The sequence below is a fragment of the Penicillium chrysogenum genome (assembly GCF_028827035.1).
Source record: "Penicillium chrysogenum strain IBT 35668 chromosome Unknown utg000005l_segment0_segment0, whole genome shotgun sequence".
NCBI lineage: Eukaryota > Fungi > Ascomycota > Eurotiomycetes > Eurotiales > Aspergillaceae > Penicillium > Penicillium chrysogenum.
In genome coordinates this window covers 2,518,316-2,541,363 of record NW_026622753.1, presented here as the reverse complement: position 1 = coordinate 2,541,363, position 23,048 = coordinate 2,518,316, and the positions used below count along the sequence as shown (strand labels likewise).

Below are 23,048 nucleotides of genomic sequence, written 5' to 3'. Positions count from 1 at the left end.
CGTCGCTAATGCCGGTATTTCGAAATTATATCCACTCGTTAAGGACGTTAAGCGTGCCGATATAGTCGAGCACATTGATGTTAAAATGTTAACGTGCTAAGCGCTGTGTTATTGTACTAAGCTACACGCAATCTGCTGTAGAAGTCGACCGGAAAGCCCATCTATGCCATCATGGGATCTGTGGCCAGTGGTCTAGTGTATGCCTGCTTAAATCTGGGATACAGTAAATGGAAGCTAATCATTTCTAGACGCTAACCTCTAGTCGTAAGTGCGGCGTATGGCGTATCAAAGTCAATTGGCAACTGGTACGGTGTTCGGCCAGCGCCGCGCATGAGTGGCTTAATGCGTTTGTCTTGGATCTGAGCTGAGTGCAGAGCAACCTAGGCAATGTCGCTACGAGGCTTTAGGGGCTGGAGCAGGCGCCGGAGACTCCTAAGAAGTCAATTGCCGGAATGGTTGAGGCTCTAAGCACGGGAACCAAGGATCAGTAAGGTAGCAAGTTCGTTGGGTACTCGGGTGAGGTTCAGGTGGTAATAATCATAGTTTCATAGATCATGGCAGGTCGGAAGACCCCGAATTTAGGTCAAGCTAGGGTTCTCAGATGAAGTTCTCTTGCAATACACAGGTATGATAATATGGTGCCTCATCAATGACTCTGGCCCCTATGACAATGGCCAACGTCAAGCGTGAAAGTATATGTACCTAGGTATGCTACAGTGAGCGCATTTTATCGAGGCCCCAGCCAAGTCGGTTACTTACATAATCTAGTTCGTGCCCACATTCTCAAAGCGGAAGGGCAGGTATACCTGGCTATGTTCGTCCTTCTCTTGTTTTTAATATTTTTATATGTCTTTTACACATATTAGCCGTAGGTGAACAGATACATAAAAAATAGATACATAAAAAAAAAAAAAAAAAAAAGCCATATAACACACTTCAAAAATTCCCTGTCTATACATGTAGGTATCTCATAGGCTTGGCAGGTACACGAGACCAGTGACCCGGCCGCCAAGAAGCGCATCGCCCAAGCTGGCCTTTGCCGCATACAGCACTGCAACACCCACGAGTCCTTCATTTTTGCTACGATAAACTGGTGCTATATTCACAATTGATCTCTCTCCTCTCCTTTGTGAATCTATTATTTTGTCTACCTATTTCACCATGACGCGCGCTGTCCAGACCCTCTCCGTTCTTCTCCTTGTCTCGTCGGTATGCTTCGAAGTCTCTCCATCTTAGAAGGAACACAATCCCGCGTGGATCTTACTGACAATCGATCAGCTCTACCTTTCTCTTTTCCTTGGGCTCGTCCCCCTGAACGAGACTGTCCAGACTGAAGTCATTCCAGTTGTACGTTACACTCCGTCAACCTCCCCGACTCCCAACCCCGATGTTTGAATCTGTCGATGGAAGAAGAATTAATCCATAATTACTTAGCTCCCATTCTACGCGCTTATTGTCTTCGCTTGTTATCTCCTCGCACGCCTGGGTGTGGCGATATTCACCTTCAACGATGTCCCCGAGGCCCACGCTGAGCTACAAAAGGAGATCGAGCTTGCCAAGGTGGAGTTGCGCCAGGGCAAGGTTGATGTCGACTAAGTGAAAGATCGCCGCGGGCATGGACTAGGCGAATAACCAGACACTCGGGTCCCGAACCCAGGAAAACAGGGCCTGGATTTTGGTCTGGGTCTGAGAAGTTCAGGCTGTGGATTGGTGCTTGGCCGCAGAGGCTTTTGTCTTCGCAGGATTGAAAAGGCTGGGCCGGGCCAATATAATACGATATGCCTTAGTGAATTTGTGTTTCCCGCTACCAATACCATACTCTCTCGATACCCGTCTACAATCCAATGTCTGCAAAACAATGTTCGACGACCCTAGGCCCAGGTTTCCCGTCGGTGTCTACAACAAGACTACCGGTTATTACTGGGAATTGGTTCAGAAAAAAATGGAGCATCGAGTGCAAGAGCAGTCTCGAGTCAAAAAGCCTCTGGATGACAAGCCTGCCAAAAAGAAAGACCTTCTTCTATAGAAATTCATCAAGGATATCGTAGAGAATACATGCTCAGGTTTATGCACTTGGTCTGAGCATGGACAGTAAAACAAGGACCAAAAGAGTCACCCATATAAACCATCAGAGCGCCGCGCAAAAGGGAATGCTTATGATAACGTAGTCATTCGCTTAATCGACTCTGGGCGAGGGTTCTTCTTGGACGGTCGTGGTGGAGGATTTGGTGATTGACTCCGTCTCGGCCGGAAGAGCGACGATAGGGTTTTCCTTAGCCAGCTTATCGTGTTCTTCGATGTTCCTGCAGAAAGAAAGGGAAAAGAAAACAAATCAGTCACAATCCTAATAGCAATTCGAGTTATAACATACTCAGCCTCCCAAGGGTAGCAGATCCAGACATCCCCAGTGGTGACCGCGGCGTGGTAACGCTTGGGGTCCTTATCCATCTCGTCAGGCAGGTCACCCCTCTTGGCCTTTGTCTTGTTCTATTCCAGTTGTCAGCAAAATCTATCAGTCTGCGGATAGACAAAGACACATACGTGCAGAACGAAGACATGGAATTTAGTCTCCTTGCCCTTCAAGGGGCTACCGGCAGGGAGCTGCTTTTGGGCTACTTCAACATCCTTCTGAAGCTCCTCCACGGCGTATTTTAGGGTTGTGCGGGTATCATCGACCTCGTCAACGATAAGAACGTTCTTGCCGATCAAGTTGGCCATCGAGGAGTTCACGTCGAGCCATTGCAAACGTTTGACCTCGGTACCGGGGGCCTCCTCAACGCTATTTGCGGCCAAGCGCTCGTAGAGGGACAGACCGATGGCCTGGATGGGGATATTAGTCCCATCTTCCTTCTTCATGAAGGACCTGCGTGGCGAACAGGGATCAGTACAGTCGAGATGGAGAGGCACGTGTGGATTGAACGTACCGGAGGATGCGGGCAGGGATATAACCACCACCGCCGATGGCGATTATAAGGTTAATCCCCCAGCTATTGAGCTCTTTCGCCGATTCCTTGCAAAGATTGTGGACCTGTCGAGGATATTTGCGTTAGTCTTGGTCCTTTTAGAGTTCGGGGGGATTATAATAGTGGACTGCGATAAGACAATCTCCATTTTTGCGGGGGAGGGAGATCTTGATGATATTCATGAGTGTCTTCGACGTCTTCAACGTCTTCAACCTCTTTTTTCGACTGACACAACAAGATAATGTCTGCTCAATAGATTGGGATTCTTACATCATTGTAAGTGGCATAGTGCTTCTGGTGTTCCGGCATATTGGCGATTGTTAGGACGATTCTGAAATTGGAGAGATACGACGATGATAGATGACAGTCCAATAAAGATCAAGTATCAAGAAGTGAAGTATTCACAGCTGAGGAATATTTTCCCACAGAGAGGGGAAAAAATGGAGTGGGAAAAAATGAGAGAAAAAAAATTAAATTATCGGGACCGAAAGCTCATCGGCCCGCACGGGTGTGCGGGGCTCTTATCTGTTAGACCCTTGTTATGTATATAGTAGTAGTATGTAGTATGTAGTATGTACATGGATGTATGTCGTGCAGTTTGACCCTGCATATATTCAGATTCATATTGACATACATTTCATGCTACTCTTTAACACCTAAGTGTACCAACTAGGCTCAGGTACTTCATGCAGTAGTGCATACCGTCCCAATTCCCGATTTTTGTACGCCACAGGATCATGAAGAGTATGCACTCGAATATCCCGCCAGAACCGATCCAATCCAACTTTCGAAGCAGTGGCCCGGGCTCCAGTCACTTCAAATACACCAGAAGTAACTCTGAGTCCGACATCTGTGGCGACCACCTTGATACTAGCCACCCATTCCGCAACCTCTCCACGTTCCTGGGCCGTGAGACCAGATTTCTGCGCTTGATATCGAGTATAAAGCCCTGAAAGTCGATCCCCTGCTCGATCAGCAAGGGCTTCTGTTGCACGCAGATGCGCAAAGAAGTTGCCATAGCGTTCGAGGATGTAGAACTCATCCGTCGCTGATTCCTTGTTGTCGCCGCCGAAAGGCCAAGCACGTGTTGCGGTCGTAGTGTATCCAGAGGCGAAATCCAAAGCACCAAGAGCAATGCCCAAGTAGAAATTGCTGAAGACCAGTTGGATGCTGTGGGAAAAGGCGAGTAAGCACTGAGCCATGCAACCGCGGGGGAACATGACATATGGAATGGCACAGACTCCACTTACGTTGGCAGCAATAGAGTAGGGAATGCGATCTTCAGAGTGTCATCGCGAGGCTTCTTGGTAGCTGCATCCCAGCCCAGTGCATCTGACCAAGAAGCACGGACATTCTCTATCTTCACGCTTCCCGACTCGGTCAGGCGTAACCCAATATTGTGCCAGTTATGAGCAAACTGGATACCTGGCTGTTGGGTCTCGACCAAAGCAAAGATGTGATCCTGAGTGCCATCCAATATTCCTTCAAGGACTGTGAGGTCGGACACAACGCCTCCAGTGTTGAAGTGCTTGTTACCGGTGAACACGATATGGTCCCCATCTGGAGTGATCTTCAGATCATTGTCGCGGGGGTTCACGGCGCCCCCGACAAAGTAGTTGTTGGAAATAATCAACTGATTGGTTCGGTCGGCTTGTTCAGGAGTACCCATTACATTCGCAATAGTAGACCAGAGAAGATGATAGCCAAGCAGCATACCGATAGACCTGCATTCTGGTTAGAGACTAACTATCCTTGGAAGCCATGAGGAATATTGAAGTCGTACCCATCTGTCTTTGCAACCTCTCTTATTGCCCTATATCCAACATTCCAGGCTTGCTCGCCACCACCATACTTCTTCGGCCCTAGAAGCTTCGTCAAGCCCGAATGCTTGAGCAGCGCCACTTCAGCGCGCGGTGATCTGTTCTCCTGGTCTCTTTGTGCCGCATCCTTGGCTAGCACCTCAGAGACCTCCCGGGCCCTAGCAATCCATGCTTCTTCGGTGTCCGGGAGATTGGACCATCTGGTTTCATACTCAGCGTAGATACCGGGGTCTGTCGCTGGAACACTAGGTTGGGACATGGTGGCAGGGTACGTGCAGTATAGCTGATCAGTTCAAATTATATTGAAATCAATAGACTATTCTTTTTCATGGGTGGGATATGACACAACTTATATGAACGGTTCCTTTGCGGGGGATACATTACATGCTTGTCACTCCATATCACGCAATGCGGTGTCGCCCAAAACACTCAAAAATAAGACTCGTAAACTCCAGATTCCTCATATTCGTCAAACAAATAGAATATGTCGTTATGGCTCGTTATGTATATCGACCACCTAGGCTTTGCAAATGCTACTACACTGACTTTGATACTTAACCAGGGTATCAAGCTAGTTGGCTTGTTTACAAAGGACAGCCCATCTATTTTATGATAATCACGCTAACCTTTCGTATTCCAAAGTTTAATAGAAGGAGCTTTGAAAAGAGACTAAATGACATTGACAAAAAAAGTAGACAAACCCAGCGGAGAGAATGCGAACTTCTCGCCAACGACTTGCGGTCCTAGGGGGTTCGAACCCAGGGTGTTTTGACCTAGGAAGGTAAGTCTAGAGCAGTTATGGCTCATGGTCGACTTACCCACTAGACCACCTGGGCTTTGCAATTACTACTACACTGACTTTTATATTTAACCAAGCACAAATGAGTCCTTAAGGGTTTACCTCTCTTGGTAATTTCTGTTGTACAATCGCTTGTACTTAGATCCTTGCGAATAGTCCTTGCTCATCCATCACTCCAGATCGAATCCGTCCATCTGAGTTGGATGATCTCTTTCTGTAGTTTCAATGTCTGTAGACAAACGCCTCAGATAATAGTATTCAACAAACTGTAGCTCGTCGTGGTCAGACCCATGGGCCCGAAAGCGAAAGGCGAGTGTTGCCCCTCTCGAAGCGCCGACTGTTGAATGTGTCCTTAATGTTTGGACAGGCAAAGACCCGAGAGTCACATACGTATGTATGACTTGGGGTTCTACCATAAAGATGTGGCTCGAGGGATAACCGCACGAGGCATTATGACCGCGCGATTTTTATGCGAATCATATGAGCTACCTTGCTTCATCCGCTGTCCTGCAGGAGATTCTGCGGTGACCAGTACTCTTTCTCGGGGCCCTGGGCATCCAACCACACTAGACCATCAGCAAGCAGGTCATCGATTACAGTTTGTGCTCGAGCTTTTTCCCATTTGAGATTTAACCGCAACATTGAAATGCTCACAAAGCCCAGCACCTGAATCACTTCCAAGACTGTTGCCTGGTCGGTGTTGAGTTCTTTGGGGATGGACCGAATATACTGCTTGCTGCCGACCTTGACGATGGAGAATCCGGAGCCAAGGGGCTCGAGAGACCGAACTGCTCGTAGGATGTCGTCACTGTCAAGCACATATTTCAGTTAGTCCCTTGTATAGATATCCGTATTTCCTGGAGGAATAACTGCATACTCTGAAACCTCGAGCCCACTCCCGATCGCCTTGCCCTTCCCCACTCGCTTCCGACACTCCTCAACACCAATCAGCCCACCATTTTCGCTCCTGGTCTCTCTGCATAACTCCACAACCCTAACTGCGACTTCAAAGTAGAAGTCATTCATATCTCCTCCCATAATTTGGGTCCAGAAGCTGCCCCCCCTCTCCCAGTCCGCGACGGCCATTCTTGCCCTTGACGTTGCTTGCGGCAAGGGGATCAACCCCAATGGTGTTGCACATGCGCGCAAACTCCGCTCGGAATGTCGGGTTGGACTTGATTGTAGAGCTATGTTCTAGCGCAAATGTGTGGAGCAACGACTGGAAAACCGACAACTGGGTCTGCAGGGAGGCAGTATGGGTAGAGCGGAGATTGGCGCCATGAGTAGCATAAGATTGCGTCGCCTGCGTTCGGTTTGCGAAGGCCCCGAGGCCCACTCCGCGACGAGACATGTTGTATGAGTGTAAAGGGAACCTGGTTCACTTGATAGTCCTAGGTAGCTACGTGTAGTTGTACTTACCCGGCGGGCCAGGCATGAAGTCATCTGATAAGAGGTAAACCCTTATCTTAAGAGCGATAAGGGTTGGATCCACAACAGGTTAGCGTTGGATAATTCATAGGCTAGCCACATATGGCTAGATGACCCACACCCGCACAAGCGAAGTCTCTTACATTCCTTTTCTTCGAACTTTTCTTCTTCCTTTGACATCCTTCGACAACCAGCCGACTCTCGACCTCGTCCGGACCTTCAAAATGGCCGCTACTACGTATGATTCCCAATGACTTCTTCCTTCGGCTGATGCAATCTCTGCTTGAGTTTGTAAGGTTGCGGGTATAGTCGTCCTTCTCGCTGGGGATGCCAGCTGTTTGTCCACAACGATGACGGCTAGGCACCAGCTCGATCCTTCCTGCCCTCTACCTCAATTCCAAATATCTCGGATACACTTCCTGTCTATCACGGAGCAAAATTTGGATACGAAAAAAGGGTGATGGAGTCTTGAGGTTGAAAGCGCTTGGCGCCTTCTCCTCCAAAAATATTGTTGTGAACTATCGTTCTCGGGCGCTCATGATGTGTAAGAGCATCGTGATCCTGGAGCGAAAAAGTGTCAACATATTTCCTGAACATTGTTCGGGGTTTTGTCGGATGAAGGCATCAATGGCATCTTGAGGGTGATCGGGCTTGCGAACACTATGCTGGAATATGCATGGCTAGTACCAAACCGGAACGATCATGAAACTTCAGTGCCTTGGCCCTCACTGATTAAAGACATTTCGTCGAGTTCTTGTATGCCTTCAGTTGAGAATGTGGCGCTATATGCTGCAATTCTTTCACTCGGCGAATTGTCTCAGTCTTGATCTCTCCTGGACAGACTGTTCTAACATTTCACAGCTCCGTTCCCACCCAGAACCAGGTCCTCGTTCCCGAGACCCTTCTGAAGAAGCGCAAGTCCCAAGAGGCTGCCCGCGCTGAGCGCCGTGCCGAGGCCGAGAAGACCAAGAAGGTCAGTTCTCTGTCCCACATTGATACACTTCCTTCCCAACTACATGATGCATAACACCATTCACGATGACTAGACCGCTACCACGGTCAATGCTGTCGTCTGTCAACCATCTTTCGGGTCTGACATTAGTTACACAAACTACTCCGTTTTCTTCACTGGACTTTGGAGGACTCTCATGCTGACTGAGATTCATATAGGCCAACAAGGAGAAGCGTGGTGTTATCTTCAAGCGTGCCGAGTCTTACGTCCAGGAGTACCGCACCGCTGAGCGCGAGAAGGTCCGCCTCAACCGCGTTGCTCGCCAGGAGGGCAGCTTCTTCGTTGAGGGTGAGCCCAAGCTTGTCTTCGTTGTCCGTATCAAGGGTATCAACAAGATTGCTCCCAAGCCCCGCAAGATCCTCCAGCTTCTGCGTCTGCTCCAGATCAACTCTGGTACTTTCATTCGTCTCACCAAGGCCACCCAGGAGATGTTGACTATCGTCAACCCCTACATTGCCTACGGATACCCCAACCTGAAGTCCGTCCGCGAGCTTCTGTACAAGCGTGGTTACGGAAAGGTCGACAAGCAGCGCACTGCCCTCACCGACAACCAGATCATCGAGGAGCACCTCGGCAAGTTCGGCATTGTCTGCATGGAGGATCTGATCCACGAGATCTACACCGTTGGCCCCAACTTCAAGCAGGCCAACAACTTCCTCTGGCCCTTCAAGCTGTCCAACCCCACCGGCGGTTTCCGCACCCGCAAGTTCAAGCACTACATCGAGGGTGGTGACACCGGTAACCGTGAGGAGAACATCAACGCTCTCATCCGCCAGATGAACTAGATTTCTTCTCATGAAGAATTCGGGTTGGGGCGTTCTCTGAGCGCAGCTCCAAAAATGTTACAAAATTTTACGACTTTATTGTCTTGGGTTGTTTTTTTGCACGGGCTGTTTATATCCACTAGTCAATTTTTTAGCGATACGATGGTCTGGGATTTCCGATCAATTTAATGCTTCAAACAACCCAATTGCATGGTCATGGGCCTGGTTCCTGTCGTACTCTGTCTCGTAATTGTATTGAATAATCAATTGTACATGTATTCCCGCCTGGGCAGTCTTTAATTACAACTCTTTACGGAGTTCTGCGTACTAAAGTCGGCTCTTGTGCCGAAGAACGTCCCGAGGTCCGAATCTCATGTTGAGTTACCCTGTCGCGTGATTCCAAAGCTTTGTTGTTAAAGCCACACTTTGACGATTTATACTCCAATGCCTTAGATCTCATAGTGCACGCCGTAGTAGTAAGGTAGTAAGTTAGCTTTACTAGTTTCCAAGGTTATGTGTAGTGTTTTGTAATGTGCCTCCAACCCCCTGATTCCGAATCTCGACCCGGAGGCAACCAACCAATACTGACCAGACCAGAAGCACAATTCTAACTTTTGGGCGATATATATCCATTCGATATCCATCGACAGGGACTAAATAAAAAAAATGCTCACACTCGGAGTCGAACCGAGGATCTCATGATTACTAGTCATGCGCTTTACCACTAAGCCATGCGAGCTGATTGGTGAGAGAAGTGTGCATGTCTGTTTATATAAACTGTCACTGCACGGAGAAGCCTCAAAAGTCAACATTTCTACGTCATCTCACATACATTATATTCTAACGACCTTTTGAACTCTCCTATCGCGATTAATCACAAGGCGGAGTTGCCGTCCTTTCCAATCTGGGTTCGATGCTGATGGGTTATGTGGCGTAGGCTTGAAAGCGCCTTCGCGGAGGGTTTCAGTAAAGAGCTCGTAGGATGGGTAATCTATCGATCATTTGAGTCAGTGTATTCTGCCGTTAAGGGTATTGTTGCTCTCCCAAGTATATGCATACATCCGTCCACGAAGTGGTTGACCTGTTCTTCGGTCATTCCAACGCCTTTGGCAGCACGGAGCGTGCGTTCCTGTTCCTGGCGCCATTCGTAGACGAAACGAGGGTTTTCGGCATCGCTGAAATTAGTTAGTGAAAGGAAATATGTCAAGTGGTAAAAGAGCTCATACATATGGATCAAAGCATCAAGCTTGCTGCGAAGGGAAAGGAAACCTATGTTAGCAAAGCTTCTAGTTGCGCAGTGTCCGATGGCCGAGAAAACCCACTCAGTCAAGACATCATATCGCTTCAAAGCGTCGTTTACAGCTTTAACATCCTCAAATTTGACATGGCCTAGTCGTCCATCATATTTGCCGTTCTCCTTTTGTTGCACAGCGGCCTCCCATTTCGCACGCAGGGTTTGGTCATCCCACGCACGAAATCCGACACACCACCCTTCGAAAATCACGACCTTGACTTTCTCCTGACCCGCTTCATTGACGACGTTCCATTGTGTCTTTGGCACACGGTCACCCTGGCCCTCGAACGCAGACTTGTCATACTGTGGAATGGCTGTCGGACGTTCAGCAGCGAGCGAAGCAAACACTTCCTCACCCAATGCGAGGTCGTGGGTTGAAGGCTGACCACGATGCTGCAGGAGGGGGTTTGAGGGATGCGCTTGTGCCAGAGCCACCTGATTGGCGTGGTCAAGGTAGATATCATCGAGCGACAACGTCACGACCGAGAGCGAGTATGGTTCCGAGCGGAGGGTATCATTGAGAGCGGATACCTATGGAAATTAGTATTAGAATCCGGTCCGAGGAAATGAACGAGATCCCGAGGCATGGGAAATTGACCAGCCCTAGATCTACTTACCAGGACTGTCTTGCCCGCACCCTGCACGCCATTGAGGCCGATGAAAAACGGCGGGGTATTTGGATTGCCGCGGTGTCGCTCGGTATGAACGCGCAGGCGATCGAGTAGGAAGGGGATACAGTGCTGCGACTTGTCGTCCACGATTTCAGACATCTTGAATTTAACTACTGAATACTTGTAGTTTTTCTATTGCACGTCTTTTGTATCTATCGGCTACGGTGTGCGGGAAGGTTCCTCCCAATCGGCCGAGTGAATCTGGGGTCATCCCCCCACGGGGTATATCCAGCCGCTACTTTTGCTTGACCATATTAAGAATCTTATAGAGAAGTGCATTGAATCTAGCGACAAAGTAGTGAAATGAGTAAAATAGTAAAAATAGCAGAAAAACATACAAAGAAAGATGCAGAAGTGCACATGACAATGACGTTACCCGTCACATGCCTGAGTCAGCAAGTACTCGGCTCCTACTTGGAGACAATTTACAGAGATATTGTATGATATTGCACATTGTACTTTTTTGTCACATACGTATGTCTCATGCATAAAGTAATGGTCAATAATACATATTCATTAAAGCTACACCATATACTACTATATACGGACTATGGAGTACGGCATGTGATCCGGGTCGATCTGCCATTGTAACGATACCCCAATATTTCACCGTTACAAAACCAACCCAAACGTGCCGAGGTTCCTCAGCTTGCCGAGTTGCTTTAAACTCCCCTCTTCTCCAGCTTTCTTCTTTTTATTTCTTTCTATTACTTAACTTTCGGATCATATACACAGAATGTCCGAGTTGCGATTCGATAACCAAACGGTGGTCGTCACCGGTGCCGGTGGTGGTCTGGGGAAAGCATATGCTCTCTTCTTCGCCTCAAGGGGTGCAAATGTCGTCGTGAACGACCTTGGTGCCTCTCACAAGGGTGAGGGCAAGTCAGGAAAGGTATGTCAACACCTCCGAGCCAGATAGACCGACACTGACAGCTACCCCAGGCCGCAGATGTTGTCGTTGAGGAGATCCGCGCCGCTGGCGGTAAGGCCGTCGCCAACTACGACAGCGTCGAGAACGGTGACGCTATCATCGAGACCGCTATTAAGGCCTTTGGCCGCATTGACATTCTGCTTAATAATGCTGGTATCCTACGGGATATTAGCTTTAAGAACATGAAGGATGCCGACTGGGATCTGATCAACAGAGTTCACACCTACGGTGCATACAAGGTGAGAATCCTCGGACAAATACAAACAAGCCTTTGAAGCAGGGACTGATAGCCCATTCTCTTGATAGTGCGCAAGAGCTGCGTGGCCTCACTTCCGCAAACAAAAGTTCGGCCGTGTTATTAACACTGCCTCGGCTGCTGGTCTATTTGGCAGCTTCGGCCAGGCCAACTACTCAGCTGCCAAGCTCGGCCAGGTCGGTTTCACCGAGACCCTAGCTAAAGAGGGTGCCAAGTACAACATTATTGCCAATGTTATTGCCCCCATTGGTAAGCAAGCTGGAAACCCCCGCATGAAGTGAGGAAGCTAACCACAAATTAGCTGCGAGCCGCATGACTGCAACTGTCATGCCCCCTGATGTCCTGGAGAACCTTAAGCCCGACTGGGTGGTGCCTTTGGTCGCTGCCCTCGTGCACTCATCTAACACTACAGAGACCGGTGGTATCTACGAGGTCGGAGGTGGCCACGTTGCCAAGCTCCGCTGGGAGCGAGCTAAGGGTGCTCTCCTGAAGACCGATGACTCCCTGACCCCTGGCGCTATCGCTCGGAAATGGAACGACGTCAATGATTTCTCTCAGCCTGAATATCCCACGGGCCCTGCCGACTTCATGGCCTTCTTGGAAGACGGCCTGAAGACGCCCAGCGCCCAGCCTGGACAGGAGCCTGATTTCAAGGGTCGTGTTGCCCTGGTCACTGGAGGTGGTGCCGGTCTCGGCCGCGCATACTGCTTGCAGTTTGCTAAGCTCGGTGCCTCCGTTGTGGTCAACGATCTTGTCGACCCTGAGCCTGTGGTCCAGGAAATCAAGAAGCTCGGTGGTAAGGCTGTTGGCAACAAGGCCAGCTGCGAGGACGGCGACGCCGTCGTCAAGAGCGCCATTGATGCCTTCGGCCGTATTGATATCTTGGTGAACAACGCTGGCATCCTGCGCGACAAGGCTTTCACCAACATGGATGACAACTTGTGGAACTCCGTTGTTAATGTCCACCTCCGTGGTACCTACAAGGTGACCAAGGCTGCTTGGCCCTACTTCCTCAAGCAGAAGTACGGTCGTGTTGTCAACACTGCCAGTACCAGCGGTATCTACGGCAACTTCGGCCAGGCCAACTATGCTGCTGCCAAGCTTGGTATCCTGGGTCTTTCCCGCACTCTAGCTTTGGAGGGCGCCAAGTACAACATTAAGGTCAACACCATTGCTCCTAATGCGGGTACCAACATGACCCGTACCATTATGCCCGAGGAGATGGTCCAGGCTTTCAAGCCTGACTATGTTGCTCCCCTTGTGGTCTTGCTGTGCTCTGACATGGCCCCTGAGCCTTCCACCAAGGGTCTGTTTGAGTGTGGTAGCGGTTGGTTCGGCCGTACCCGCTGGCAGCGCACTGGCGGCCACGGCTTCCCCGTGGATGTCAAGCTGACCCCCGAGGAGGTGGTTCGTAACTGGAAGCAAATCACCAACTTCGATGATGGTCGCGCTGATCACCCCGAGGACGGCCAGGCCGGCGCGGAGAAGATCATGGCTAACATGTCTAACCGCGTGCACGGCGATGCCTCCACCGAGAATGAGACCCTGAAGAACATTGAGAAGGCCAAGGCCCTTTCGAGCGAAGGCACTCCCTTCAACTACGAGGATCGCGATGTCATCCTGTACAACCTCAGCTTGGGCGCCAAGCGCACCGACCTGCCTTTGGTCTACGAGAATAACGACCAATTCCAGGCTCTTCCCTCGTATGGAGTTGTCCCCTGGTTCAACACCGCTACTCCCTGGAACATGGATGACTTGGTGAAGGACTTCTCCCCCATGATGCTGCTTCACGGCGAGCAGTACATGGAGGTTCGCAAGTTCCCAATCCCCACCACAGCCAATACCCTGACCTATCCCAAGCTCATTGATGTTATCGACAAGGGCAATGCGGCCATCGTCGTGGCTGGGTACACAACCAAGGATGCTAAGACCGGTGAGGATCTGTTCTACAACGAGTCCAGCGTCTTCATCCGCGGCAGCGGCGGCTTCGGAGGCTCTCCCAAGCCCACTGCCGTGCGCCCCAAGGCTGCCACTGCTGCGTATAAGGCGCCGCAGCGTCAGCCCGATGCTGTGGTTGAGGAGAAGACCTCTGAGGACCAGGCAGCGCTGTACCGCCTGAACGGTGACCGCAACCCGCTCCACATCGACCCCGAGTTCAGCAAGGTCGGCGGCTTCAAGACCCCTATCCTACACGGTCTTTGCTCCCTCGGTGTGTCGGCCAAGGCTGTCTTCTCCAAGTATGGTCCCTACAAGAACCTGAAGGTTCGCTTCGCGGGTGTTGTCCTGCCTGGCCAGACCCTCAAGACTGAGATGTGGAAGGAGGGCAACACCGTCCTCTTCCAGGCCACCGTTGTTGAGACTGGCAAGCCTGCCATCACCGGCGCCGGTGCCGAGCTCTTGGAAGGCGCTAAGGCCAAGCTGTAAAATAAGAAATCTTTGGTTGAAGCGATATTCCCACTGGCAAAGCGAATCGGCAACCTCTTGGATCAGACTGTTTGTTTTTTTCCTTTTTGTATATACTACATATGTACCTGTGCTTTTTCTGTTTCTGTTTTCTCCATGAGGCCAATGAGATTCATCTGAATTTGGTAACCATACCGACTTGAAATACTTTTGGCGTAGTTTGGACCAGCATTTATCTGGTCTATCTATGCCGGCGTATGTTAAAATAAATTATACTTGTATTCCCCACGTAACAGCTATAAAGAATGCTTTCCATCCGATAGTTAGATGCAGTGTTTAGTGGAGGATGTGAATCAAGGCTGGCATTCTATGGAAAGCGCCTTTTCAATAACATGTCAGAAGATGTGTAAATCCTTTGTTATTTTAGTGATATTGTTCGATATTGCATGATTCTTTTAACCCATATTCGTAAGGAGCATGCAGTGAGCATGCAATCTTTGAGATTCAACATGCTGTTCACGTGGCTTCGGGTTTTTTATAATTAATTGTTTAAGCTTTATCAGATCTAGCGTATGTTGTAGATTGTATATCAGCATTATGTATGGCTTTGAGGGATCGAATCAGATGCTCTATAGTCTCTCTGTGTGCGTGTGATCTAGCTCAGAACAAGGGTGCGATTTAGAAAAGAAAGAATGTTCAACTCATGGAGTGATGTCCAATGTGGATGTATGCCGTAGAATATATATATATATAGAACAGTGAGAAGGCGGAAGGTCATTATGTAACAATCCTTCATTCTTCACTTTAGGCTCCAAGGGCTGCTTCAACACATTCTTATATCCCCTCTGACCTCTTCTGACATTCTCCAACACCTCTGATATTTCCAAATCATGTAAACCCTGCTCAATCATGGTGCTGTCGCTGCCAGTCCCCTTCTCTAGATCCTCCGCATCCCGCCCCGCCGACGGCACGCAGTCTCACCGAAAGTCATCCTCCGCTTCTTCAACCAGCTCCTCGTCTAGTCACAATGCCGGAAAGCCATCTCTAGGACAGACTGGCTCCTCTCCAAACAGCTACTCCATCACCCTCGAAGCGCTACGAAATAACCCTTTTGGCAGTGCCTCCCGATCCCGCCCTATCCAGCTCTCGGCCCACAAAACAGAAGAACACAAGCGGGAACTGGAGGAACTCAATACTGCACTCGAGACTCTGATTCAAATCTTCCCCGATGTACAGATAGAGGTGTTTCGTGAGCTGCTGCTACGATTTGACGGACAGAGCCGGTTACAAGTGTGCGTGGAGGAGCTACTCAGGCATAAGAAGAAGTGGGTTTCGGGCCGGTGGAATCTACCGGAAGGAACCACCGAAGCTGAGGCAGAAGGAAGTGCCCACTCAGCTCTTGGGGCGGGAAACTTTGCTCGACAGGACGTTGGCAATGGTGGCCTGGTCGCTGCCGAGGAGCGGTTTCGGTCCGATGAATACAAGGCCGCTGTGCGGACGGCCATGACAAGAGAATATAACGGTCTAAACAAAAGTACGGTGGAGGCTGTCCTAGCTGAAGTGAATTTCAGCTATGCTCGGGCTCGACCGACGCTCCGAGATCTGTCGCGTCGGACATGGCGCGCGACATTCAACAGTATGTTTCCGTCTTTCAGGCGAAAGAAGGACCGCGAAGAACATCCGCTTCTGGCCTGGCATCGTCAAGCAGACGGAGAACTTGTTCCTGTTCTGAAGGAAACCGGGTGCAGCGAGCTGGATGCAGAGCTCCACGAGATGCTGTTGGCCCCACTGTTACAGCAGAAGCGTGAAGAGCAGCGCGATAAGGATTTCCGATTTGCTTCAGAGTTGAACGAGAAGGAAGCCCAAGAACTCAATGCCCTTTACGAATGCGAGTGTTGTTTCGCCGACGTGACATTTGAGCAAATCGCGACATGTTCAACCAACACTCATGTCATTTGCTACCACTGCATACAGAGAACCGTATACGAAGCGCTGTTTGGACAGGGTTGGGGCAAGTCTGTCGATCTGGAGCGCTCTACTTTGAAGTGTCTTGCGCCGTTATCTGTCGGGTCGTGCGAGGGATGTCTCCATCCGGAGATTGTCAAGCAGGCAATTCTTCTCGACACGGCTGGCTTCGAGACATACCGCAAATTCGAAGATCGGCTCTCCTCTGAGGTGCTTATGAAGTCCCAGATGAAGCTTGTTAGATGTCCATTCTGCTCATATGCTGAGATCGACCCAGTATACCACCCTTCATCCCATGGTGTCCGCTGGCGGTTCCGTCGTGACGGTGGCATTATTCCTACGATTTTGATGACCCTTCTCCTCCTTGACCTTGTCCCCTTACTTGTAATCCCTGTTTTTATTCTGCTCCTTTGGGACCCGGCCACCGTAACAGCGGTCTTCGGGAATGCCATTCGTCACCTCTGTCTCAAGATCCGACCAAAACGATTCACCTGTGCCAACCCCTCCTGCGCACGCATTAGCTGTATGACATGCCAGAAATCGTGGCGAGACCCACATGTGTGTCATGAGCCGTTACTCCTGGACTTGCGCGCTACCGTTGAGGCTGCCCGCACCGCTGCCGTGAAGCGCACCTGTCCCCGCTGCTGCCTCTCATTCGTCAAGTCATCGGGCTGCAACAAACTGACTTGCGTCTGTGGCTACTCCATGTGCTACCTATGCCGCAAGGCACTAGGTCGTCCTATACGAACTACTGCGCCTGCCCGTGCCCCCCGCGGGTTAGATGCCTTTGATGGCCCGGGCGATATAGCCGACGATCCATTTAATGATGAACAAGTTGCAGGCAACGTGTTCGACGACGACGAATTTGAAGAACCAGAAGGCTACAAACACTTCTGCGAGCACTTCCGCATCAATCCTGGGTCCCGCTGCACAGAATGCACCAAATGCAATCTCTACCAAGCAGAAGACGAGGAAGCCGTCGCCCGCCGCGCGGGCGAGAAAGCCGAGCGTGAATGGCGGATCAGACAAGGCGCTTCCGGAGCCAGCAACCCAACTTCAGCTGCTGGATTCCGCAACGTCAATCATGATTTGTCGACAGGGACCGATAGCCACTCTACGAGTCGCCGCGCGACAGCTTCAATTTGGGATCTGCAGCTTACATCTTTGAGTAGGCCGTGGGGTTATTGGCTCAGTGATGTGTGGGCTGATGGACGGTGGAGACTCGAGGGTCAGGCTTTTGCGGACTGGATTGTGGAACGGGTGATCGAAGTTGAGGACGTGTGATCCCGCGCGTACTTTCGGCCACACTCTTTCTCAAGATGTTTCTTTCTTGCTTGTTCTATTCTAATTCTTATTTTGGGCATGGTTTTACAGTAATGGCGCTTGGGGAGCTCTTTTTTGTTTCGTTTTCATTCCCCGGTACTCTACATAAGAGTATCTGGACTGGCGTGCAGTGAATCTCGGGCTTCGAACGATATGACGATTGATGACACTCCCTACTTCTGATAATTGCGTGGCTTCTAACTGCAAAACGTAGCGTGAAACCTTAGCATCTTTTAATGCACGGCCTTTTTGTGGAATTGTCTTCTAATCTATCGAGGCCTAGGGATAGAGAATTAAAGTGGAGAGTATGTCTTACATTGCATGTGCTGCTCAGCAAAACAAACTAACTATGGATGGATACATGAGAGTGAGGTAGAACATTGAAAACCATGGCGACAATACATGCTAGAACCCCAATGAAGACCCCCACTGAAAACACCCATGAATATGCAGAATACTGTATCCCAACAGTAGTTGCGTTGACCAAATGTTCGGAATTGAGAAAGCAATGCTCAATATGAATGGCTTGTTGATTGTGAACCTGCCAAAGAAGGAAAACTCCTCCATGTCTTTGGCTGTAGCTGTGCCGATGCGAAAATTTCTGTGGATTTGCTCAAGTATTGGATATCGCTGAGGTATGGATGGAAAGTTGACCGAAGAAGAAACTTTATGAGGTCACTTCTTTGCTGGGTTGCTGTGAGCTTTTTGGGGGGTCAGCGGGATGACCGAACTCGATTGATAGCAAAGTCTGCTAGGGACTTGGTTGACCAAGAGGCTCCGCTCCGCAAGGCTGTTCTTTCTTTTTTTCTTTTTTTCTTTTTTTTTTTTTTTTTTGGGATTGACCGCAAGAGTCGAACTTGAGAAGGGCCAGACTCCATAGGGAGGTCATTGGAGATTTGTTTGTTCATGGAGCTGATGAACAGCTGTTATTAACCAGGTCAACGGTCAGGGTGGACATGGCAAAAGCGGCTGACAGACAGTTCATTATGGTCATGGTGGAAGGCCAATGACGAAAGGCTCATGTTTGTCAAAGTGGGAGGCCGATGATGGATGCTTCATGGTGGTGTGGAATATCTCCAGGGTGGAAGGTCTTCATTGTGAAGGTTGTCAACTTGATTGTAATACCAGGGGTTTGAAAGTCGTCAGGATGGTTGGTTGTCACGATATATGGGTTCTCCAATATGAAAGAAAAATTGATTGGAACACAGTCGATCGGAAGACGGTTGATTTGAAGATGGTTGATTGGAAGGTGGTTGATTGCACATTGGATTGATTGGAGGATGGCTGATTGGAAGATGGTTGATTGGAAGATGGTTGATTGGAAGATGGTTGATTGGAAGATGGTTGATTGGAAGATGGTTGATTGGAAGACGGTTGATTTGAAGATGGTTGATTGGAAGGTGGTTGATTGCACATTGGATTGATTGGAGGATGGCTGATTGGAAGATGGTTGATTGGAAGATGGTTGATTGGAAGATGGTTGATTGGAAGATGGTTGATTGGAAGATGGTTGATTGGAAGATGGTTGATTGGAAGACGGTTGATTCGAAGATGGTTGATTGGATTGATTGGAAGGTGGTTGATTGCACATTGGATTGATTTGAAGATAGTTGATTGGAAGATGGTTGATTGGAAGACGGTTGATTGGATTGATTTGAAGATGGCTGATTGGAAGATGGCTGATTGGAAGATGGTTCGAAGATGGTTGATTGGATTGATTGGAAGGTGGTTGATTGCACGTTGGATTGATTTGAAGATGGTTGATTGGAAGATGGTTGATTCGAAGATGGTTGATTGGATTGATTGGAAGGTGGTCACGATGGACGTATGTGGAAGGCCAAGAGTGGAAGGCCGCGACGGTGAACTATTGTCACGATAAGTGATTCGTAGTTGGACGGTGGATGTTGAATATTGCTTTGTGGTACGGTGGTTGTCGTATGATGGACGGTGGTCACGGTGGTTGTGTGGTCATGATTGTCATAGTGGTCAAGGTGGAAGGCCAAGGTGGAAGGCCAAGGTGGATGGTCGTCACCGCGGATGGTGGTAATGATTGTCACAATGGTCAATATGCAAGAGCAAGATTGAAGAGCTGTCACCGTGGGTGGTGTTCAAGATGAAAGACCAGAGTTGGAAGACCAGAGTTGGAAGACCAGAGTTGGAAGACCAGAGTTGGAAGACCAGAGTTGGAAGACCAGAGTTGGAAGACCAGAGTTGGAAGACCAGAGTTGGAAGACCAGAGTTGGAAGACCAGAGTTGGAAGACCAGAGTTGGAAGACCAGAGTTGGAAGACCAGAGTTGGAAGACCAGAGTTGGAAGACCAGAGAAGATTGTCGTCACCGCGGATGGTACCACCGTCACATCAGGGTTGTTCCTAGAATAAGTTAGCATGTCTCTGATTTGGGGGTTGAAGGGATGATATTTAGTCTGTAGTGGAAAGTGGCCATGACCGCGTATAGTGAGAGGTCCATGATGGATGGTGGTCACGGTGGGTAGTTGTGGTCATGGTGCAATGTCATCAAAGATAGAAGTCCGAGACAGGAAAAAGTTAGAACAGAAGAACAAGAAGGTCGTAGGTCAAGTCGAAGGCCATGGTGACAGTCAATCTGTAAAGACCAGGAATAGTCGTCACCGTGGATTGAACCACCATCACATCAGGGTGTCTAAAGCCAAGTTAGCGTGTGTACAAGCTCTGGGAGATAGGGTGATATTATGAAATAAAGATAAAGTAAAATAGTCATCAAGATGGTTTCTAGAGACAAGTCAGAACTATCTCTGTGAGAAGGGGATGAAGGGGGGGGGGTGTTACCGTGAATTGTTCATGGTAGATGGAGACCATGGTGGCAGGTGAAAAGCCGAAGTGGTGGAGTGTGAGGAAGAAGAGAAAGAAGAAGAGAGAAATGGGGGAGGAGGGGGTATTTATACTTTTCCCAGTGGCTGAAGGACAGGAAGGAACTGGGGTAGGGGACGAGATTTGACAAAAAGGGAAGGAGCTAAACCCTCAGGGCCTCACCTGACCAGTTCCTGCCTTACATTGCCTGTGTGTGATCTTTGGTATTATGCTCCACGACCCCTTTGGTTTCTGGCATTGCTTTACTTGTGATACTAATTCTATCATATCGAAGCCAAGATACGGGGAATATACAAATCAATGGAAATGGACCTGCAAGAACAAGTCAATCGTCTAATTCATAGGTAAGAGACATTAAGATAGAAGCATCGCATACTGAGCAGGTAGAGCAGCTCTACCAGCACCAATCGCACCACTGGCAATTGCATTACCAGCCCCAGCAAGCGCATAAACAACAGCAGGGCCCAGTCCAGCAAACAAAGCACCAATACCAATGATCATAGTCAGGAAACTGAGTGCCTCCCTGAGTGCAACAACACTCTTATCATCTCCGTCTCTGTAGAAAGTGGTGGCTCATGAATCCTTGGGCAAAGCCGCGCACAACGTAGTGGGCGTGAACGACTCGCTGATACCTCTGAAGTAAGCACGCAATTGACAGATCCGAGGACATAGTATGCGTGGCGGATGTCGTCACCGAGGATCGTGGACTCGGTTATCATGCAGCTGCAGATCGCAGTTCGAGTCCGAGCCACCACCATGGCACGTCCAATCTGGAATCCCCGTTGCACACTGGCCGAAGGCACCAGCAATTCCGCCGCCACTATTAGCTATCAGTTCGCCATTGTTATTCCACCAGTTGTTGAGCCAATCGCCGGTGTTGTAGGTGTCCCCATCCTCCATATTTTGAGTAGTTGGATACTGCCGCAGCGTTTGTATGAGACAGCTGTCTGCACTTCCGGCAGGAGAGCAATGGCCGTCGAGACCATAGAAAGCATCATGATGTTGGATTGTCAATTAGAGGTGACCCGACGGAGATGATACATCCATGGATTCCTTCGGGGAGCGTCGAGATGACCCACGCAGGGAAATTCCCACAAAATAAGGTGAAATGGTCATCACTATATTTTGAAGAAGGAAATTCCTGATATCCAATGATGCTAATTCTGGATTTGATCGCCAAAATCGCTCACTTCTTTCTCTAGTAGTGCGGCGGATTGCATCGTGATCTAGCAGGCTTTTAAAACCTGGTTGATAGCGGAATTGAGCGGGCTAGGGGGGGCTCCTTGATCTCGTACGAAGCAGTGCTTTTATTGAGGAGGCTTGCTTTTACAATTGCACATAGTTCGAAGGTGTTTTTGGATCCCAATCACTACCCCGGCTAGAAGGGGGGGTAGGAGTTCGAAGACGAATATCAAACTTCGAAATCACTCTTTCCGGTGCAAAAGGGACTAAACCAGCTGCTCCGAAGCTGTTCTTAATAGTCTCTGATTTAAAAGCTTCAATTCGTGCGAGAGGGTATGCTTCGAGGAAATCAAGTTTATTAATATGATTTATCCTAACCCGCATTTTTACTTCAACCAGCCGGCCGTACGAGCGTTTTAACACCGCAAAACAGCCTATATCCAAAGGCTATAAAAGGTAAGAGGAATGCGGAGGCATATAGATCGGTATAATTTTGTTTTCTTCGCAGATTTCATCGAACTTCGGCGTTAAATGACTTCCGTGGCCGTCAAGTATCAAAAGCCGATATACCCCCTTTATACGTATAGAAGTGGTAGGAATAAAGAGCTTTTTTAGCTAGCGAAGTCCGATTTTATCAGAGGTCTATCTATTAGGACTAACCTCAAATCGCCAATCGTCCGGGAGGCCGTTAAACCAGGATTCAATAAAGACTTTACCTTTAAAAATCACATATAGTGGAAAGGCCTAACCAATAGCATTTGTACACTCAATAGCCGTCACCTATTCACGATTTCCAGGTTATAAAAGTGCTCGCCGACCGTAGTATTCGCTTCTCGTAATAACCTTCGTAGTCGCCGTTAATCCTATCGCAAAACCCGTCTTATTAAAGTTATAAACGTTATCCGGATCGATCCCAAATTATAGGATGGTTTTTTAAATAAGATTAAACCACTCCTTTATGATTTTTGGATCCTCACATTTCGTACGCTCGTAGTTATAACGTTTCGAGAATCGAGAGGAGAGAAGAGGACGTCGTTTAACAAATTTTATAACCCAATTTTCGCTAACCGAAAGAACCGGGCTAGATCCGCGCTTTTCAAGAAGAAGATTCGCCATTTCTCGTACAGTAGCAGGCCGGGGGGCTACTCCACGTAGATCCATAGAGAGGATCCATTTTTCAAGAGATTGCTCTTCAAGCTCAGTCAGTTTATATGAGTTAGCGCGTGGAATCGCGCGGTTTTGAACACCCCGGAGGCGGCGGCGGAGGGTAGCCTCAGGCACTTTAAAACAGCGTGCAGCTTCACGAATTGAAGAGATTTTTTCATTCTTAAAATCTTGGATAGCTAACAAGATCCTACCCTCTTGCTCGGTTGGATTTTTAGACGATCG

The 23,048-nt window shown here is 49.0% G+C and overlaps 9 protein-coding genes across 9 annotated transcripts; 4 read left to right on the top strand and 5 right to left on the bottom strand.

Annotated features, from left to right (window-relative positions):
* Positions 1-1,161: 1,161 nt before the first annotated feature.
* N7489_009372 (dolichol-phosphate mannosyltransferase subunit 3) lies at positions 1,162-1,596 on the top strand (the record flags this gene model as incomplete). The annotated part of the gene is made up of 3 exons (XM_056715122.1): positions 1,162-1,209; positions 1,279-1,347; positions 1,435-1,596. The coding sequence occupies 3 exons, from the start codon at positions 1,162-1,164 to the stop codon at positions 1,594-1,596; spliced, it is 279 nt and encodes a 92-aa protein (XP_056562744.1).
* A 580-nt stretch (positions 1,597-2,176) lies between these two features.
* N7489_009371 (xanthine phosphoribosyltransferase) lies at positions 2,177-3,272 on the bottom strand (the record flags this gene model as incomplete). Its single annotated transcript, XM_056715121.1, has 5 exons — positions 2,177-2,303; positions 2,372-2,487; positions 2,542-2,863; positions 2,925-3,028; positions 3,234-3,272. The coding sequence occupies 5 exons, from the start codon at positions 3,270-3,272 to the stop codon at positions 2,177-2,179; spliced, it is 708 nt and encodes a 235-aa protein (XP_056562743.1).
* Positions 3,273-3,619: 347 nt separating this feature from the next.
* N7489_009370 (thermophilic desulfurizing enzyme family protein) lies at positions 3,620-5,042 on the bottom strand (the record flags this gene model as incomplete). Its single annotated transcript, XM_056715120.1, has 3 exons — positions 3,620-4,133; positions 4,214-4,687; positions 4,747-5,042. The coding sequence occupies 3 exons, from the start codon at positions 5,040-5,042 to the stop codon at positions 3,620-3,622; spliced, it is 1,284 nt and encodes a 427-aa protein (XP_056562742.1).
* Positions 5,043-6,077: 1,035 nt separating this feature from the next.
* N7489_009369 (ESCRT-II subunit protein SNF8) lies at positions 6,078-6,933 on the bottom strand (the record flags this gene model as incomplete). The annotated part of the gene is made up of 3 exons (XM_056715119.1): positions 6,078-6,390; positions 6,460-6,732; positions 6,758-6,933. 3 exons carry the CDS (start codon positions 6,931-6,933, stop codon positions 6,078-6,080), a joined length of 762 nt encoding a protein of 253 aa, XP_056562741.1.
* Positions 6,934-7,234: 301 nt separating this feature from the next.
* On the top strand, positions 7,235-8,807 carry N7489_009368 (60S ribosomal protein uL30; the record flags this gene model as incomplete). Its single annotated transcript, XM_056715118.1, has 3 exons — positions 7,235-7,248; positions 7,872-7,983; positions 8,181-8,807. The coding sequence occupies 3 exons, from the start codon at positions 7,235-7,237 to the stop codon at positions 8,805-8,807; spliced, it is 753 nt and encodes a 250-aa protein (XP_056562740.1).
* Positions 8,808-9,619: 812 nt separating this feature from the next.
* On the bottom strand, positions 9,620-10,850 carry N7489_009367 (TDA10 family protein; the record flags this gene model as incomplete). The annotated part of the gene is made up of 4 exons (XM_056715117.1): positions 9,620-9,777; positions 9,846-9,961; positions 10,013-10,611; positions 10,698-10,850. The coding sequence occupies 4 exons, from the start codon at positions 10,848-10,850 to the stop codon at positions 9,620-9,622; spliced, it is 1,026 nt and encodes a 341-aa protein (XP_056562739.1).
* A 637-nt stretch (positions 10,851-11,487) lies between these two features.
* mfp (putative peroxisomal multifunctional beta-oxidation protein (MFP)) lies at positions 11,488-14,362 on the top strand (the record flags this gene model as incomplete). Its single annotated transcript, XM_056715116.1, has 4 exons — positions 11,488-11,643; positions 11,694-11,921; positions 11,989-12,187; positions 12,240-14,362. 4 exons carry the CDS (start codon positions 11,488-11,490, stop codon positions 14,360-14,362), a joined length of 2,706 nt encoding a protein of 901 aa, XP_056562738.1.
* Positions 14,363-15,250: 888 nt separating this feature from the next.
* Positions 15,251-17,590, top strand: N7489_009365 (E3 ubiquitin-protein ligase; the record flags this gene model as incomplete). Its single annotated transcript, XM_056715115.1, has 1 exon — positions 15,251-17,590. The coding sequence occupies one exon, from the start codon at positions 15,251-15,253 to the stop codon at positions 17,588-17,590; it is 2,340 nt and encodes a 779-aa protein (XP_056562737.1).
* Positions 17,591-19,657: 2,067 nt separating this feature from the next.
* N7489_009364 (uncharacterized protein) lies at positions 19,658-21,377 on the bottom strand (the record flags this gene model as incomplete). The annotated part of the gene is made up of 3 exons (XM_056715114.1): positions 19,658-20,000; positions 20,854-21,033; positions 21,172-21,377. The coding sequence occupies 3 exons, from the start codon at positions 21,375-21,377 to the stop codon at positions 19,658-19,660; spliced, it is 729 nt and encodes a 242-aa protein (XP_056562736.1).
* Positions 21,378-23,048: the final 1,671 nt, after the last annotated feature.